Below are 14,531 nucleotides of genomic sequence, written 5' to 3'. Positions count from 1 at the left end.
GTGCATTGAGCCCATGTTGTGACCGATAGCAGCAGTTGCTCCTATGAGCAGTTAGATGTCTGCCTATCCTTCAGTAACTCTCCAGCATCACACATACATGGAGGATATCAGGTGGAGTTGACCTATGGTGTACTTGGAAGCAAACAGGCCGAAACGGGGAGGGACATGCCTGAACTTGTCCAATAAGACACTCTCTCTAATTTTCATTGCAAAACCTTTTCTCGTTGCAAAAAGTTTTGCTATGGTGTGCACTAATGCATACACCCCAGGTGGAGTTGACCTGAACATGCTAGCTGTGAATACAATCGGGAATCCCTTTGGATCTCAGTGCACGGCTGAATGTAGTTGTGCGGCTATTCCAGGTGTTGTTGACATTGCCCATACTTATCCATCCATCCTCTACTCTATCCAACAGACCGAGATTGCCAAGAGGCTCAATACCATCTGTGCACAAGTCATCCCCTTCCTCTCACAGGAGGTAAGTGTGTGTGTTCACAGTACTATGAAAGGTCTTACGGGCTGAACATTGAAAGGCACAAACAGGTAAGCCTCTTGCAATCTTCTTTCGCTCCCCTGTATTGTGTGTGTGCCCATGCAGCACCAACAGCAGGTGATCCAGGCAGTGGAGAGGGCCAAGCAGGTCACCATGGGCGAACTCAATTCTGTCATCGGGGTACGTGGCCTTCCCGGTCTACCACACACAGTAACTGCACTCTCTACTACAACTTCCTGTGTTTGTGTGTACTGTGATGGTGTGTATGTGACATTTTATTACTGAAATATTACTGAGTTATTTACCCAAGGATATGATACTACTGTGTTTGGCAACCATAAGATCTGCTGTGTGTAGGCTGCTGTTTTGGAATTTCTCAACGGTTCTGGGAATCTTTGGAGGGGGTAGGGGCTTTGCTCGATGGCTGTGGCAGTTGCCATTTGTCTTAATTGCAGGATTCTAGTGTGTGTATAAAGGGGATTTGAGTGTCTGGTCCTCTCACCAAGCTGTCAGTCACCCTGTTTATGTGTTTTAAATAAGTGTAATGAAGCGTGGCCACCCTCTCACCTCTCCCCCTCCGGCTTACCCTAAAGGCGTCAGCATTCTTCAGTTCGGCTGGCACATACTCTCTTAAGACCTTTGCTTGAAAAACAAGAAAAAAAATGTCAGTCTCTATTTGGAGATGCTGTAGAATTAATCTAAGATGACTCAAGAAATCTGTCATAAATTTGGACTTTTTTGGCGAGGAGATCTTAGTCGCACAATTTTACATCTAACTAAGATGTTTTGTGCAGTATTTCTCAATTTAAAAAAATAAAAAAATGTGCATGAAAACGATTAGTCTGTCATTGAAGAATCCCTACTGTTAACCAATCACCGATGAAGGGGCGTAGATAATATATGCACAAACTCTTCCGAACTGTTTCGGCTGGGAAGCATGTGAACACCTTAACACCCCCTAACACATAGGGCTCCCCTTGCCTACACCAATATCTCCCCTCCATTGACTCTCACCGTGTGTGTGTGAGAGAGCGTCCTTTGCTGTGCTGTTTTGGCCCAGCGAACAAGGGCTTGGATGGTACGTGTGTGTTTGAGGGCAAGCCCAGGGATTAGCGCTGTGAAAGAGTAGGCATGGAGATGGGGATAGAGTGCTGTGGCGTCTCTCCTGTGGTTCTCTGAAGGGGGGGTGCTTAGTCAATTAGGTGAGATAAAGAGGGTTGACCTTCACCACCGCCCTTCCCCCCACTCTACTGCTGAGATCTCCCTCCCCCTGTGGCAAACCTCAGGGGTTTGATTCCCGCGGCTACTGTCTGAAGACGCAATAATTTATGTTTTGGAACACAAAAGCATTTCACGCTCAGACGAGCACCTGATTTGGTGTGAAAGACACCGAGACCTGACAGCTAAACGCCCCCAATCCACCAGAGCCCCCACCCTCCCTGGCCTGCAGGCAGCAGCTGTAGCTCTCTAACCCCCTCTCGTATCCTCCTTCCATCCTCAGGCTCTGGGCTGTGATCCCAGCTGTCACTATTGTTTATTGTTTGACCCCAGAGGGAGGTGTTTGCGTGTGTGAGAAACTGTGTGTTAAAGGGGAGGTTTACTGCCTCTGACATTATTTGTAAGCATGCCACGTCGTTGAAAGCTGCTCTTGATGGAAAAACTGAAGGGTCATGAATTCCTCTATATATTTTCACATTGATCACTCGGCTCCATTTGTGTATTAATGGCTTGTCGTATTGATTGACACACTTTCCAGTGGTAGGCCATATTGATTTATGGATTAGTAATTGATTGCTTCTCTCTCTCCTGTAGCATCAGCATCTGTCCCACGCGCACGGCCCCCATGTCCCCCTCACCCCCCATCCGGCTGGGCTCAACCCAGCCCACTTGGGGGGAGGGGCCAGCCTGCTCGCCCTGTCCAGTGCCCTAGGGGCGCCACCGCACCACCTGGTGGGCAAAGAGGACAAGAAACACCCGGCGGAGGCCGAGCAGCTGAGAGGTGAGCAGCAGCCACACCCACTGTTACTGGGCCTGCACCTAAGGACGAGTCTGTCTGGCCCGCCCACATAGACAGACCGAACTGACAAGACCGTATCATCATTGGGTTTGTTTATAATAAATATACTGAAAACCACAAGTGCAGGGCTCAAGATTAGAATTTCTCTCTTTTTGTGTGTTTTGTCGTGCCTCCCTCGTGTGCGCCCTGATGACCTTATCACCTTGATGCTGTGTTATCACCTTGATGCTGTGTTATCACCTTGATGCTGTGTCATCGTTGCTATGGGAACAGAGCAAGAGCCGGGCACAGTAAGTACTTCCTGTTACCTCTGGCTGCATCCTCCTCCTCATTCACCTCCCCTACTCATTCCAACGTTCACCCCTGTGTGCGTGTGTCAAATACCTTGAAACAAGCATTGTAGTTTTAATAAGAAAAGGATGAAACTAGAGAAGCAACTAGTCCCCGGTGCTAGGGGACCTGATGCTACTTTACGCCACTATACACAACGCCCTAGAACTTTTGAACTTAACCCCTGCTAATCATTTCCTAGACCCTCACTATCTTTCTAACACACACCACTCTGTACAACCCACTGTCATTGCTTTGATTCACCTCCATTTTACCTCATTCTCACAACAACCTGGGCTTCATTTACACATGCATCCATGGCTTTTGAGTGTGTGTGTGTGTGTGTGTGTGTGTGTGTGTGCCTCTTTGGTAAACATCATGGCTGGTGGGAGGGGAGGGAATGCGCTGGAGAGAATAGTAGATGTTTTACAGGCTCCTGACCAATTGTGATATTTTGTTTATTTTGCGCTGATTAACTTTTGTACATAATGTTTCCACCATTTCTTATGACTGAAAAAAGCTTCTGGACATCAGAACAGCGATCACTAACCTCGATTTGGATGAGGATTTCTACTTCATTGAGTCAGAGGCAAAGGACATATTGCTCATAACGGACCAGGCCCAAATCCCTGACATTCAAAAAAAGGAAGAGTCTACGTTGAAGGAGTGGATAAACCGCAGCTACCCTCTGTTGTTGAACTTGCAATCTTTGGAAAATAAACTGGACGAGCTCCGTTTGAGACTATCCTATCAACGTGATCTGAAGAACTGTAATATCCTATGTATCTCAGTTGTTGCTGAACAAGGACATGGAAAAACTTAATCTAGCTGTTTTTCCTTTACATTCGCAAGACAGAACGGCAGCGTTGGGTAAGCTCGGGGGGGTGTGTGTCTCTTAACAACAGCTGGTGCGCGTTTCTTATCAACAGCTGGTGCGCAATCGCTAATATTAACGAAATCTGCTCGCCTGAGTTAGAATACCTCATGATAAGCTGTAGACCAGGGTTCCCCAGCTGGCGGCCTGGTGGTTTTATTTGGCCCCCCAAGTTTTTATTTTTATATATGTGTGTGTGTGTGTGTGTGTGTGTGTGTGTGTGTGTGTGTGTGTGTGACAGTTGAAGTCGGAAGTTTACATGCACCTTAACCAACTACATTTAAACTCAGTTTTTCACAATTCCTGACATTTAATCATTGTAAAAATTCCCTGTCTTAGGTCAGTCAGGATCACCACTTTATTTTAAGAATGTGAAATGTCAGAATAATAGCAGAGAGAATTATTTATTTCAGATTTTATTTCTTTCATCACATTCCCAGTGGGTCAGAAGTTTACATACACTCAATTAGTATTTGGTAGCATTGCCTTTAAATTGTTTAACTTGGGTCAAACGTTTCGGGTAGCCTTCTACAAGCTTCCCACAATAAGATGGGTGAATTTTGGCCCATTCCTCTTCACAGAGCTGGTGTAACTGAGTCAGGTTTGTATGCCTTCTTGCTCGCACACGCTTTTTCAGTTCTGCCCACAAATTTTCTATAGAATTGAGGTCAGGGCGTTGTGATGGCCACTCCAATACCTTGACTTTGTTGTCCTTAAGCCATTTTGCCACAACTTTGGAAGTATGCTTTGGGTCATTGTCCATTTGGAAGACCCATTTGCGACCAAGCTTTAACTTCCTGACTGATGTCTTGAGATGTTCCGTCAATATATCCACATCATTTTCCTGCTTCATGATGCCATCTATTTTGTGAAGTGCACCAGTCCCTCCTGCAGCAAAGCACCCCCACAACATGATGCTGACACCCCCGTGCTTCATGGTTGGGATGGTGTTCTTTGGCTTGCAAGCCTCCCCCTTTTTCCTCCAAACATAACGATGGTCATAATGTCCAAACGGTTCTGTTTTTGTTTCATCAGACCGGAGGACATTTCTCCAAAAAGTATGATCTTTGTCCCAATGTGCACTTGCAAACCGTAGTCTGTTTTTTATGGCGGTTTGGGAGCAGTGGCTTCTTCCTTGCTGAGCAGCCTTTCAGGTTATGTCTATATAGGACTTGTTTTACTGTGGATATAGATACTTTTGTACCTGTTTCCTCCAGCTTCTTCACATGTTCTGGGATTGATTTGCACTTTTCGCACCAAAGTACGTTAATCTCTAGGAGACGGAACGCTTCTCCTTCCTGAGCGGTATGACGGCTGCGTGGTCCCATGGTGAATATACTTGGGTACTATTGTTTGTACAGATGAACGTGGTACCTTCAGTCATTTGGAAATTGCTCCCAAGAATGAACCAGACTTGTGGAGGTCTACAAAAAAAATTGGCTGATTTCTTTAGATTTCCCATGATGTCAAGTAAAGAGGCACTGAGTTTGAAGGTAGGCCTTGAAATACATCCACAGGTACACCGCCAATTGACTCAGGCTAATTGACGTCATTTATCAGAAGCTTCTAAAGCCATGACATCATTTTCTCCAATTTTCCAAGCTGTTTAAAGGCACAATCAACTTAGTGTATGTAAACTTCTGACCCACTGGAATTGATGATACAGTGAATATAATGTGAAATAATCAGTCTGAAAACAATTGTTGGAAAAATTACTTGTCATGCACAAAGTAGATGTCCTAACCGACTTGTCAAAACTATAGTTTGTTCACAAGAAATTTGTGGAGTGGTTTAAACTTTTTTTTTATTGACTCCAACCTAAGTGTATGTAAACTTCTGACTTGAAGTGTGTGTGTGTGTGTGTGTCAGAAATTTGTTTTTTTCTTTATTTTTACTATTTTCTACATTGTAGAATAATAGTGAAGACATCAAAACTATGAAATATCACACATGGAATCATGTAGTAACCAAAAAAGTGTTAAACAAATCAAAATATATTTGAGATTCTTCAAAGTAGACACCCTTTGCCTTGATGACCGCTTTGCCAACTCTTGGCATTCACCTGAAATGCTTTTCCAACAGTCTTGAAGGGTTTCCCCACATATGCTGAGCACTTGTTGGTATGCAGTTGCCATACGAAGTGGTGATGCAGCCAGACAAGATGCTCTCTGACCTTGTAGACTGTGTCATTGTCGATCAGGACTACCACAGTTGTGTCGTCTTCAAACGTAATGATGGTGTTGGAGTCATGCGCAGCCACGCAGTCGTGGGTGAACAGGAAGTACAGGAGGGGTCTAAGCACGCCATGACCAGCCCTTCAAAGCACTCACATAGACACACGTTCACACACTTCATATAAACTGCTGCTACTCTGTTTGTCTATCCTGATTGCTTAGTCACTTTTATCCCTACCTACATGTACATATTAACTCAACTGCCTCATGCCCCTGCACATTGACTTAGTACCGGTACTCCTTGTACATTATATTGCCTCGTTATTTTGTTTTACTATATCCCTATTTCTTTTCACATTTTTCAAGTCTGCATTGTTGGGGAAACGGCTCGTAAGAAAGCATTTCACTCTAAAGTCTACACCTGTTGTATTTGGTGCATGTGACAAATAACATTTGAGGGGACTGGGGTGTTGGGCTGTATCTCTGATCTGGATCAGCTTCTCTGTGCGGGGGGGGGGGGGGGCTCTCCCTTCACTGCCCCTGCATTGTGAGCAGATTGCTCCTCCCACTCTCCTAATCCCACGCTTAAAGGGTCTCATTGTGTTTAATACAGCCACTGACAGGGGGGAGCATTGTATGACCTGAGAGAACGGCGGGAAATTGCTTGTGTTTTGTGGGTCAGCAATCTGCTTTCTAAAGCCTTTAAATAATGTTCCCCGTGAGAGGGAGGGTGTGAAGGAGCCTTTGGCTGGGGACGAGGAGAGGGGAGGCATGGGGAGAAAGAGGGGGGCCTCCCTCCCCCACGGCCTGTCTGTTGGGGCTGTGTGTATGTCTCTGCTGCTCCTGGAGGCACATTTTCAATGACAGACGTAGGCCTAAGTGGACTCCAACATGCATGCTCATCCACAGTCAGGGAGAGGGGATGGTGGAAGTGAATCACACACAAGTACACACTGCCCTTTAGCTGCCGCTGTAAAAGCTGGACAGGGCTAGGAGAGGGAGGACTGATAGAGCGGCAGAACAACTCATACTAATCAGGGCCTTTTTGCTGTGTGGTTGTGTTGCTCCAATGTGCCCCAAATGAATATGTATGTGTAACCCCACCACTATCCAAATTGTGTAGTTGTGGGGACTGCATGACACAAGGGCTTTGACTGGCAGACAGCCCCACCTTCCCTTGGCCTATAGCACATATCTTCTGCTATTTCCTTATTTCTTTCCACCTTGCTTCTTCTCATCCTCTCTTCCTGTCTTTGGCAGAGTAATACCCTGCTCGTTGCTGACAGTTTGAGGAACTCAGACAAGCGACGCAACGGACCTGAATTCCCCAACGACACCAAGAAGAGGAAAGTAGAGGACAAGGACTCTAGTCATTATGTAAGCAGCAGCAGTGAGGGTGATAACTGTGTGTATGAATGGTGAATGACATTGACACACCTTTTGTCCCCACAGGATAGTGATGGAGAGAAGAGTGATGACAACCTGGTGGTGGATGTCTCCAATGAGGTGCGTGTGTGCGTGTGTGCGTGTGTGTGTGTGTGTGTGTGTGTGTGTCAAATAAAATCACATTTTATTCGTCACATGTATTTAGCAGATGTTATTGCAGGTGTAGTGAAATGCTTGTGTTCCTAGCTCCAACAGTGCAGTAATATTTAACAATACACACATCTCAAAGTAAAATAATGGAATTAAGAAATATATTAATATTAGGATGAGCAATGTCGGAGTGGTATTGACTAAAATACAGTACAATACAAAATATACATATGAAATGAGTAAAACGGTATGTAAACATTATTAAAGTGATCAATCATTGAAATTACCACTGATTCCATGTCTATGTACATAGGGCAGCAGCCTCTAAGGTGCAGGGTTGAGTAACCAGGTGGAGGCCGGTTATTGACGGCTATGCAGTCTGATGGCCTTGAGATAGAAGCTGTTTTTCAGTCTCTCTGTCCCAGCTTTGATGCACCTGTACTGACCTCACCTTCTGGATGATAGCGGGGTGAACAGGCTGTGACTTGGGTGGTTGATGTCCTTTGGCCATCCTGTGACTCTTTCTAACGTATACATGCCGGTCTTTTAGGGAAAGGAAAAGGAGGATACCTAGTCAGTTGCACACCTTAATGCATTCAACTGAAATGTGTGTTCCAGATTTAACCCAACCCCTCTGAATCAGGCCTCGCTAAATGGCTCAACTCTATGGATGCTGTATGGGCCCTGGTCAAAAGTAGTGCACTATATAAGAAACATGCGTCCCAAATGGCACTCTATGATAATTTCACATTAGAGGAAGTAGGGCACTGAGTGTGTGTGTGTATGAACCCCCCCCCCCCCCCCTCCAGGATCCTGCCTCCCCTCATGGTACGCCCCTGCCCTCCCCCAGAGAGAACGGGCTGGACAAGACACGCCACCTGAAGAAGGACCCATCCTGTAGCCCCGCCTCCACAGCCTCCTCTGCAAGCTCCTCCTCCCTCAAGTCCAAAGAGATGGGAATGGTGGGTGTGGCCAAAGCTCTCCATACACTAACACTTTTCGCTGTCTGAAGAAGTCTTTAATGCTGGGTCACAGAAACACACACTTTTTAATGGACCTTCCCATTTCCCTCTAAAGAGTGGTGGAATATCTTTTACCACCTTTCTCCATCCATCCCTTGATTTCTCTCTCTTTAATGGTGTGATATCTGGGTAACGACAGCCTATATGTTTCCATGGCAGCGTGACAAACCGGGTACGCCTCAACCGAAGTCGAGCACTCCCACTCACCGAGGAGACTCCACCCCCGGACCCAGTGCCACACCCACTCTCCGCCCCAGCCTATCCAAGCCCCCCTCCATGGAGCTACCTCACCCACCTAGTAAGAGAAACTTCACCCCATTTTAATTGACCTCAGTACCATTTCCAATCATACCTAACAGCCTATAGTACAGACTACCTACTAATATGCATTTGTTTAGTTTAATTAAAGGCATACTACACTCAAACTATATTTTAATATTTTGTTCATTAGTCCACTGTTAGTACATTCCCAAAAATGTTTTGCATGTCAGAAGTCAAGTTTTGAAGATGGAGCACTTTCAGTAAAGAGTTTTGTGTCATATGGTTATGAATATGCTGCACACTGACTGCACTGCAGATACATTAAACCCATCTGAAAACAGCTCTTGTCTACTCCCTAGCCGCTGGTCTGCGGACTCCGCTGGCGGTGTCAGGGCCGTACCCCGGGCCGTTTGGCATGCTGCCGCACACCGCCATGAATGGGGAGCTGGCAAGTGCTGGCGCAGGCTACGCCGGCCTCCACAACATGTCCCCTCAGATGAGCGCTGCGGCGGCCGCCGCTGTGGCTGCCTACGGACGCTCCCCTATGGTGGGTGTGTGTGCGAGTGTATCTCTTATTCCATATTGTGTGATCATTGCGTGTCTAAACAGCTAAATGTCGGTATGTTTATGTAGGATCCATTGCGGTGTCTACTGACCTCATTTCTCTGGTGTGTGTGCGTGCCCGTGGCTGTTTGAGTATGTACTCCTCATCATCCCTCTGTGTGTGTTCTCCCTCAGGCCGGCTTTGACCCTCATCCTCACATGAGAGTCCCTGGAATGCCCCCAAGCTTATCAGGCATCCCTGGAGGCAAACCGTGAGTTGCGTGTGTTCCGTATATAAACTGTAGAAGAGTGTCTTGTAGCACCATGTTCTCCGTAGTAGCAAGACAAATATGCCCAAATGGGTTTCATGCCTCAATTCCACCTTTCCCCCTCTTACTCGACCTTCTCCTCTCAGAGCCTACTCCTTCCATGTTAGCGCCGATGGACAGATGCAGCCGGTACCGTTCCCTCCAGATGCCCTGGTGGGCCCTGGCATCCCTCGCCATGCACGCCAGATAAACACGCTGAACCACGGTGAGGTGGTCTGTGCTGTCACCATCAGCAACCCCACGCGCCATGTCTACACAGGCGGCAAGGGCTGCGTCAAGGTCTGGGACATCAGTCACCCTGGCAACAAGAGTCCTGTGTCCCAACTGGACTGCCTGGTGAGTGCTAGACCTAATATATACACACTGTTATCCAAAAGCATGTATTCGGTAGCGTTGTTCTTCAACCAACATCACAGGATGTGTGTTTGTGGGCAGGGCACATGGTTTAAATCTACACCTACAGTACCAGTCAAGTTTGGACAAACCTACTTTTTCTTTATTTTTACTTTTTTCTACATTGAAGAATAATAGTGAAGACATCAAAACTATGAAATTACACACATGGAATCATGTAGCAACCAAAAAAGTGTTAAAAAAATCTAAATATATATTGGCATTCTCTCAACCAGCTTCATGAGGTACATTAGTCACACGGAATACATTTCAATTAACAGGTGTGCCTTGGTAAGTTAATTTATGGTATTTCTTTCCTCCTTAATGCGTTTGAGCAAATCAGTTGTGTTGTGACAAGGTAGGGGTGGTATACAGAAGATGGCCCTATTTGGTAAAAGACCAAGTCCATATTATGACAAGAACAGCTCAAATAAGCAAAGCGAAACGACAGTCCATTACTTTAAGAGATGGTCAGTCAATGCAGAAAATTAGACATTTTGAAAGTTTCTTCGTGCAGTCGCAAAAACCATCAAGCGTTATGATGTAACTGTCTCTCATGAGGACCGCCACAGGAAAGGAAGACCGAGAGTTACCTCCACTGCAGAGGATAAGTTCATTAGAGTTACCAGCCTCAGAAATTGCAGCCCCAAAAAAATGCTTCAGAGTTCAAGTAACAAACACATTTCAACATTGACTGTGAATCAGGCCTTTATGGTCGAATTGCTGCATAGAAACCATTACTAAAGGACACCGATAAGAAGAAGAGGCTTGCTTGGGCCAAGAAACACAAGCAATGGACATTAGACTGGTGGAAATCTGTCCTTTGGTCTGATGAGTCCAAATTTGAGATTTTTGGTTTGAACCGCCGTGTCTTTGTGAGACGCAGAGGAGGTGAACGGATGATCTCTGCATTTGTGGTTCCCACCGTGAAGCATGGAGGTGGGGGTGTGCTTTGCTGGTGACACTGTTGGTGATTTATTTAGAATTCAAGGCACACTTAACCAGCATGGCTACCTCAGCATTCTGCAGTGATACGCCATCCCATGTGGTTTGCGCTTAGTGGGACTATAATTTTGTTTTTCAACAGGACAATGACCCAACACACCTCCAGGCTGTGTAAGGGCTATTTGACCAAGAAGGAGAGTGATGGAGTGCTGCATCAGATGACCTGGCTTCCACAATCACCTGACCTCAACCCAATTAAGATGGTTTGGGATGAGTTGGACAACAGAGTGAAGAAAAGCAGCCCCCAAGTGCTCAGCATATGTAGGAACTCCTTCAAAACTGTTGGAAAAGCATTCCAGGTGAAGCTGGCTGAGAGCATGCCAAGAGTGTGCAAAGCTGTCAAGGCAAAGAAGAATCTCAAGTATATTTTGATTTGTTTAACACATTTTTGGTTACTACGTGATTCCATATGTGTTATTTCATAGTTTTGATGTCTTCACTATTATTCTACAATGTAGAAAATAAAAGAAATTAAGAAAAACCCTTGAATGAGTAGGTGTCCAAACTTTTGACTGGTACTGTACGTACCACTTTGTGTGCATAGTTTGTGTATTAGAGACAAAAAATAACTTTGTGCACGCGCTTGTCAGAACCGAGACAACTATATCCGCTCGTGCCGGCTGCTCCCCGACGGCCGGACGCTCATCGTGGGGGGTGAGGCCAGCACACTGTCCATCTGGGACCTAGCCACGCCCACTCCACGCATCAAGGCGGAGCTGACCTCCTCAGCCCCGGCCTGCTATGCCCTGGCCATCTCCCCTGACTCCAAGGTGTGCTTCTCCTGCTGCAGCGATGGGAACATCGCCGTCTGGGACCTGCACAACCAGACCCTGGTCAGGTAAGGACCACATGGGAGAATACATTGCCAATAGGTAGCAGGTAGAAATTAGTAGCCTCTAACCACTGGTCCAATGGCAGATATTGTTTCATCCCCCTAATGGTCAGTCATGTGTGCATTCATTTTCATATGGGTGGCCCCATATGAATTGAATCCACAGCCCTTGGCATTGCAAGGGCCATTCTCTACCAACTGAGCCACACAGGACCACGTATTTGATAACATCTGTTAATTGTGTTTGTGTGTGTGTTTATCACAGACAGTTCCAGGGCCACACAGACGGAGCCAGCTGTATTGACATATCCAACGATGGGACCAAGCTGTGGACGGGGGGGCTGGACAACACCGTACGCTCCTGGGACTTAAGAGAGGGACGCCAGCTGCAGCAGCACGACTTCACCTCACAGGTACATGCTCGCACACACGCACTCCTGAAAGACACACAACAAGCTCCAGCAGCACGACTTGAACCACAGGTTCACACACACCCTGCAAACACACAGGCAGGGCTCTAAAGTGCAACCAATTTGGGCGCGTATACAACAAAATATTTTGCTGTGTGTCCAGGGGTTTTATTTTGGGAGCACGGTGCGACTGTGATAAAAGTATCCCAGATAATAATAGTTGTAATGATAAGGCTTCGCTGTACCGTTGTTTTTGAGTGCCCTGAAAGGTAAAGCGAGTGCAAATTCGTTAGCGTCATGGTTGCACCATTACAGCGAAAACGTCTTGCTTCTAGCCCTACCAGGTCAAAAGATCTAACCTATATTACCGCCACTACATTTTTATCTACCTATAGTGGATCGCCAGGACCTTTTTACATTCATAAATCATGTTGTGGGCTGTTCTAAAACTACTCGTGTGTCGACGTTATTAACCATTTGATGACATTTTGTTCAGTCCTATTACCTCATTGGCTAGCTAACAACCTGGTAACTTTTTATTAGGGCCCTATGAAATCCGTTTTATTTTTCCCAAATTCCGTTTTTATTTGTCTGAATTTATTTACGATTTACGTTAATTTTATCATCAAGAGTGTCTAATAACGTGACTGAATAAAAAGTCAATTTAATAAGATAACAGTAAATTTGTAGTGATGCAACACACCATTGCACTATTTTTTTTTATCAAGGAAAGTGATTCAATACAGAGTTCTAGTAAGTGTTTCATTATAAATGGAAAAAAAGTAATGCAAGAATCTAGGCAACACTGCAGCAACCTCTGTTTCAAGCTGGCTGAGGATGTTTGTGACTGCTTGGGAGGACAACTTTTTTCCCCCCGAAAACTCTCTACAGATGAACATGCTCTGCATGGTACTTCACTGCCTCAAACCAGCTATTCCATCTGGAGCTCACTGCTTCATTAGGAGCCTTGGCCTACACAAACTCTTCATAATGAGGAAGCTCACCTATCTTCTCTTTCGGGCAGGCTTCTTGAAGAAGACGGATCTCATCCATGTCACAAGTGATGCAACTTCAGATAAATATTTGTAGTGCTGCCGGGTCTCACCCACCAGATTGATGACATGGCAGAGTTCCTTTCAGAACCTCCTTGAATGCCTTCAGGCAGTAGGAGGCATTATCTGTGACCACTGCCCAGGCATCATTCAGGCTCAGATTGTTGCTGTGGGGGGAGGCTAGTATAGCTTGGGAAAACGTTGAGTAGTTGCATCTGTCCACGAAAATGACATCCACCAGAAAGCACTGGTTTTCAACACCTACAATGAAAGATAAGGAAAAACTTGAATTATGTTTTAACCTAAAATAATATTGTGACACTAAGTGTTATTTAAATTTCAAGGGTAAACAGAATATAGATACAGCGACAGTTAGCTAGATGGAGAGGCAGACTGCTGCTGACATTATGCATCGCTGTATTTCACCAGGATAGCTCGTCATTTGGAAAATCACAATTTGCATGCGTACAATTCACATTGCAGAATGTAAATGTAGGCTATTGCAACGGTATATTAATAGGCTAAGTTAACTCACCAATGACTATGTTTAGAATGCTGCAATCCCTTGCATCTGTTGTCTTGTCAACAACCACCACAAACTTCTTCCCATGGTCCTTCTGTAGAACGGCAGTCATACGTTGGTCGAACACACTGGGCAGGTGCGTTTGACGGAGGCTGCTCTCATTTTCGGTTCTCCTCCCTGTTTGCAATGCTTCACTAGTAACGGCTGTAGCTTTCTTAACTTTTCTAAGGGGATGTCACAAAGTCTTGAATAAATTATTGTCTTGAATGTGCTGATGCGCTTGCACTAGTAATGGTTGTTTGAAGAGGCTCTGGCTAACATGGTGCTTTTCCTTGTTCTTCACATGGGCTTTAGACATTTGTCCATCGCACATATTTTTACGCGTACAATCAATAGTATGTTGACAGAATTTGCAAAACAGCTTATCGCCTGACTCATAATAGTCCTTTGGGTATTGCTCTGCTCTGAATTTAGGGGTTAGGGTTGACTTGACCCTCTGACAGCCTCTTCGACATGTTTCTCAAAGTGACAGCCAATTTGTGAGGTGACATAAGGGTCGGTTACTACAATAATTAGACCTACGTTTGATTTTTTTTAAAGTAAATTTCAGCCAAATTATGGAAAATTCTGCAATATTCCACGTTTTACAGCTGATTCCATTTTATTACCAAATTCCATAATTCCATCCACGTTTTCTGCATCGCAGAAATCATAGGGCCTTACTTAACCAGGATATC

The 14,531-nt window shown here is 45.4% G+C and overlaps 1 protein-coding gene across 4 annotated transcripts in view; it reads left to right on the top strand.

The window, feature by feature from the left end:
* LOC106580192 (TLE family member 1, transcriptional corepressor) overlaps positions 1–14,531 on the top strand; it is a 43,876-nt gene that overhangs the window by 13,655 nt on the left and 15,690 nt on the right. For 2 of the 4 annotated variants that reach the window (XM_014160989.3, XM_014160993.3), the window contains 13 exons: positions 416–478; positions 599–703; positions 2,306–2,492; positions 2,784–2,800; positions 7,149–7,265; positions 7,341–7,394; positions 8,234–8,386; positions 8,606–8,744; positions 9,049–9,254; positions 9,446–9,522; positions 9,666–9,915; positions 11,568–11,815; positions 12,075–12,222. In XM_014160989.3, coding sequence (XP_014016464.1) covers positions 416–478; positions 599–703; positions 2,306–2,492; positions 2,784–2,800; positions 7,149–7,265; positions 7,341–7,394; positions 8,234–8,386; positions 8,606–8,744; positions 9,049–9,254; positions 9,446–9,522; positions 9,666–9,915; positions 11,568–11,815; positions 12,075–12,222 — 1,764 coding nt within the window. The remainder of the gene's footprint in view (positions 1–415; positions 479–598; positions 704–2,305; positions 2,493–2,783; positions 2,801–7,148; positions 7,266–7,340; positions 7,395–8,233; positions 8,387–8,605; positions 8,745–9,048; positions 9,255–9,445; positions 9,523–9,665; positions 9,916–11,567; positions 11,816–12,074; positions 12,223–14,531) is intronic. The other 2 variants (XM_014160991.3, XM_014160990.3) reach the window with 2 other exon arrangements.

Source organism: Salmo salar, chromosome 20 (assembly GCF_965601325.2).
Source record: "Salmo salar chromosome 20, fSalSal1, whole genome shotgun sequence".
In the NCBI taxonomy this organism is placed as follows: Eukaryota; Metazoa; Chordata; class Actinopteri; order Salmoniformes; family Salmonidae; genus Salmo; species Salmo salar.
This window is presented reverse-complemented; position numbering and strand designations above follow the sequence as displayed.